The sequence below is a fragment of the Otolemur garnettii genome, unplaced genomic scaffold (assembly GCF_000181295.1).
Source record: "Otolemur garnettii isolate 467f Iridium unplaced genomic scaffold, OtoGar3 scaffold00003, whole genome shotgun sequence".
NCBI lineage: Eukaryota > Metazoa > Chordata > Mammalia > Primates > Galagidae > Otolemur > Otolemur garnettii.
Window position 1 is genome coordinate 33,995,021 of NW_003852398.1, and position 3,060 is coordinate 33,998,080.

At 43.7% G+C, this 3,060-nt stretch overlaps 1 protein-coding gene across 1 annotated transcript in view; it reads left to right on the forward strand.

Moving 5' to 3' along the window:
• Window positions 1-3,060, forward strand: part of PCDH12 (protocadherin 12) — a 13,792-nt gene that overhangs the window by 8,185 nt on the left and 2,547 nt on the right. The window contains exon 3 of the mRNA XM_003782096.3: window positions 310-461. Within this exon, the coding sequence (XP_003782144.2) occupies window positions 310-461 (152 nt within the window). The remainder of the gene's footprint in view (window positions 1-309; window positions 462-3,060) is intronic.

The window sequence follows — 3,060 nt, forward strand, 5'->3', positions numbered from 1 at the left end:
ATCAATGAATTCACTTTCACTTTGTTGAGTACTTACAGTGTGCTATGTACCACATTAAGCCCTTTACCTACAACGTCTCATATTGTCCTCACAACACCCCACGAGGTGGGTGCAATTTATTACTCCCATTTTACAGATGAGGAAACAGGGTAAACAGGAGGACTGGAATCACATAACTCAGACTGGTCTGACTCCAAAGGCCAGGCAGCGTCTCTAGTTCCCTGGGTGGGTATGTGAGCATGAGTGTGCACAAATGAATGAATCTAGGTGGGAATTTCCTCACCCGGGACCGGCTGATTTCCTTTCCAGGAATGCAATCCCAGACTCAGATGGCCCAGGTGCCAGGGTTGGTGGCCAAACAGAACTGGAACAGGAGGAAGGCCCCTTGGACCCTGAAGAGGACCTCTCTGTGAAGCGGCTGCTAGAAGAAGAGCTGTCAAGCCTGCTGGACCCCCACACAGGTAGAGACTCCCCAAGATCACCCAACCCTGCTTCTGCCTCCATGGTCCCCTCATGGGCCAGGGTTCTGCTCCAGAGCACTGCACAGAAACAGCCATTCTATATCTGGGGAAGAACATCAGCGACATTTAACTGCCCTGGAGCCTCAGAAAGTATTTGTTTGTTTAAAGACCAGGTGCTACTTTCATTACTAATTTTTAAAAGTATTGTAAGAATAATGAACAATTACTGAGTCTTGGTGTGTACCAGGGACTGAGAAAGCCTCTCATGCACATTTTCTCATTTAGGCCTCCAAACTGTCCTTTGAGGTAGATGTTATTAGCTCCAATTTACAGATGAGCAAACAGGCTTAAAAAGGTAAAGTAGCCTGCCCAAGTCACCTAGCTCATCAGGGACTGAAGGGTGCCAACATTTGGGCCAGACTGCCTTCAGGAGACTTCCTTCCCCTTATCTCCTAAACCACTCATTTGTATTTCTTTGGTGTAGTTAAATATCCCTTTCACCATGGGAACTGACTCAACTCTTTAATGTGCTAACACTTCTAATTGAATCAAAAATAATTTTTTGTAGAGAAACAATCTACAACTATTTTTTGTAGAGAAAAACAGAAACAACTGTTTTGACAATAAATACATAATGTGAACTTGAATTCAATAATCTGCTAGCTGCCCTGCCCCTGCTGTAGACATTGGTCAGCCTCCTTTAGGTAACAAACCACACGTCTGACCACCCCTTGCTGTGGTTTTTCTGTTTCTGTTTCTGATGTATTCCAGTTGGCTGCAAACACGCTGACGACATGGCAGGGACTTCCCTTCCCTTGGTTAAAAAAATACAACATTTATTGAGTGTTTTCTAGGTGTTAGTCCCTGTGCTAAGTACCTCATGAAAAAATCTTATGAGATTGGGGCTATTTACTATTCCCATTTCATAAAAACTGAGGGCTAGGGATGTTTAATAATTTACCCAAAGTTGTGTAGCTAATGGTTATTATTACTATCATTATTTTTTGAGACAGAGTCTTACTCCGTCACTCTAGGCTAGAGTAGCATCAGCCTAGCCCACAGCAACCTCAGACTCCTGAGTTTAAGCAATCCTCCTGCCTCAGCGTCCCCAGTAGCTGGGACTACAGGTACCTGCCCAGATAATTTTTCTGTTTTTAGTAGAGATAGGGTCTCACCCTTGGTCAAGCTGGTCTTGAACCTTTGAACTCAAGTGATCCTCCTGCCTTGGCCTCTCAGAGTGCTAGGATTATGGGCGTGAACCACCCCACCTGGCCAGCTAATGGTTATTAACACAAGTGGTATGGCTTTAAATTTAAAGCTGTGTTAGTCATATGGTAGCCACTAGCCACATGCGGCTATTTAAATTTAAGTTAATTAAAACTAAATAAAATGAAATGTTTTGTTCCACTGTCATACCAGCCACATTTCAAGGGCTCAATGGCTCCTGTGGTTAGAAAATGTAGCTTTGGACTCTCTCTGTTGGCAACTTGTGGGCCGGAATCTATGGAGTCAATTCTCACATGGTTCCTACCTCCCCCTAGAGGACACTGACCAGAGGGGGTGGTGAGAAGTGGAGGGCAAGGAAGGAAGAAGGGCAGAAAAGCCTTTAGTGCTCTCAGGCTGGACCATTGCAAAGCTATTTACAAGTGTGCTAAAGCCTGAGGTCTTGCTGCTTCAGATAAAAGCCCCACTTAAAGTTGTGACAATGATAATGTTTTACTGGTTGTATGAACTCACTGAATCTCACAATGATTCGGCAAGATAAGTATTACTGTTTTACCACTTTGTGAGAGGAAAAGGAGGCTCAGAGAAGTTAAGCTGTTTCCCCATGGTCATACGCAACTGACTCTGGCAAAGTTGGGAAATGAAACCCAGGTCAGCCCAGCACCCACCTGCAGCTAGAAGTGGTGGGTGATGCTGAGTGAATTCGCTAGCCTTTTCAGCCATTCTCATGTACCCCGGTGATTTTCTCATTCCAAGCTTCACTTCTTCTGAAGCTCTCTGACTCTTACGCAAAGGAAGGCCTGATTCTGGCCCCAGGCTCTTAGGAAACTAAGGTTTACATTTTCCAAACATCAAGGGTTAATATTTATGTTCATTTAGTCATTCAGCATACATTCAGGAAGGTCCAGACATGGGGCTCGATCCCAGGATCCAGTAGGGCAGGGGCCCAAGCTTGTCTCACAGCCTGTACAGTATGGAATTGAATGCAAGACAGAGATTCATTTGCTAATATAAAAAATGACTAGCTCTGCTTTGGAATAACTTTTTCAAATTATATAAGTAGTATTCAGTTAATGTAGAAAAATGTAGATAAACAAAAAGAGAATAAATCACTTCTGCCTAGGGGTAATTTCAGTTAACACTTTGACATATCTCCTTCCAGTCTTTATTCTGTGCACAGATTTTTAGAGCAGCTCACCTTAGGCAAACATTAAATAAATGTTGAAGTACATGTTGTTCTCCCTCCCGATTTTTTTTTTTTTTGAGACAGAGTCTTACTATGTTGCTGTCAGTAGAGTACCATGGCGTCACAGCTCAGAGCAACCTTCAACTCCTGGGCTCAGGCTATTCTCTTGCCTCAGCCTCCCCAGTAGCT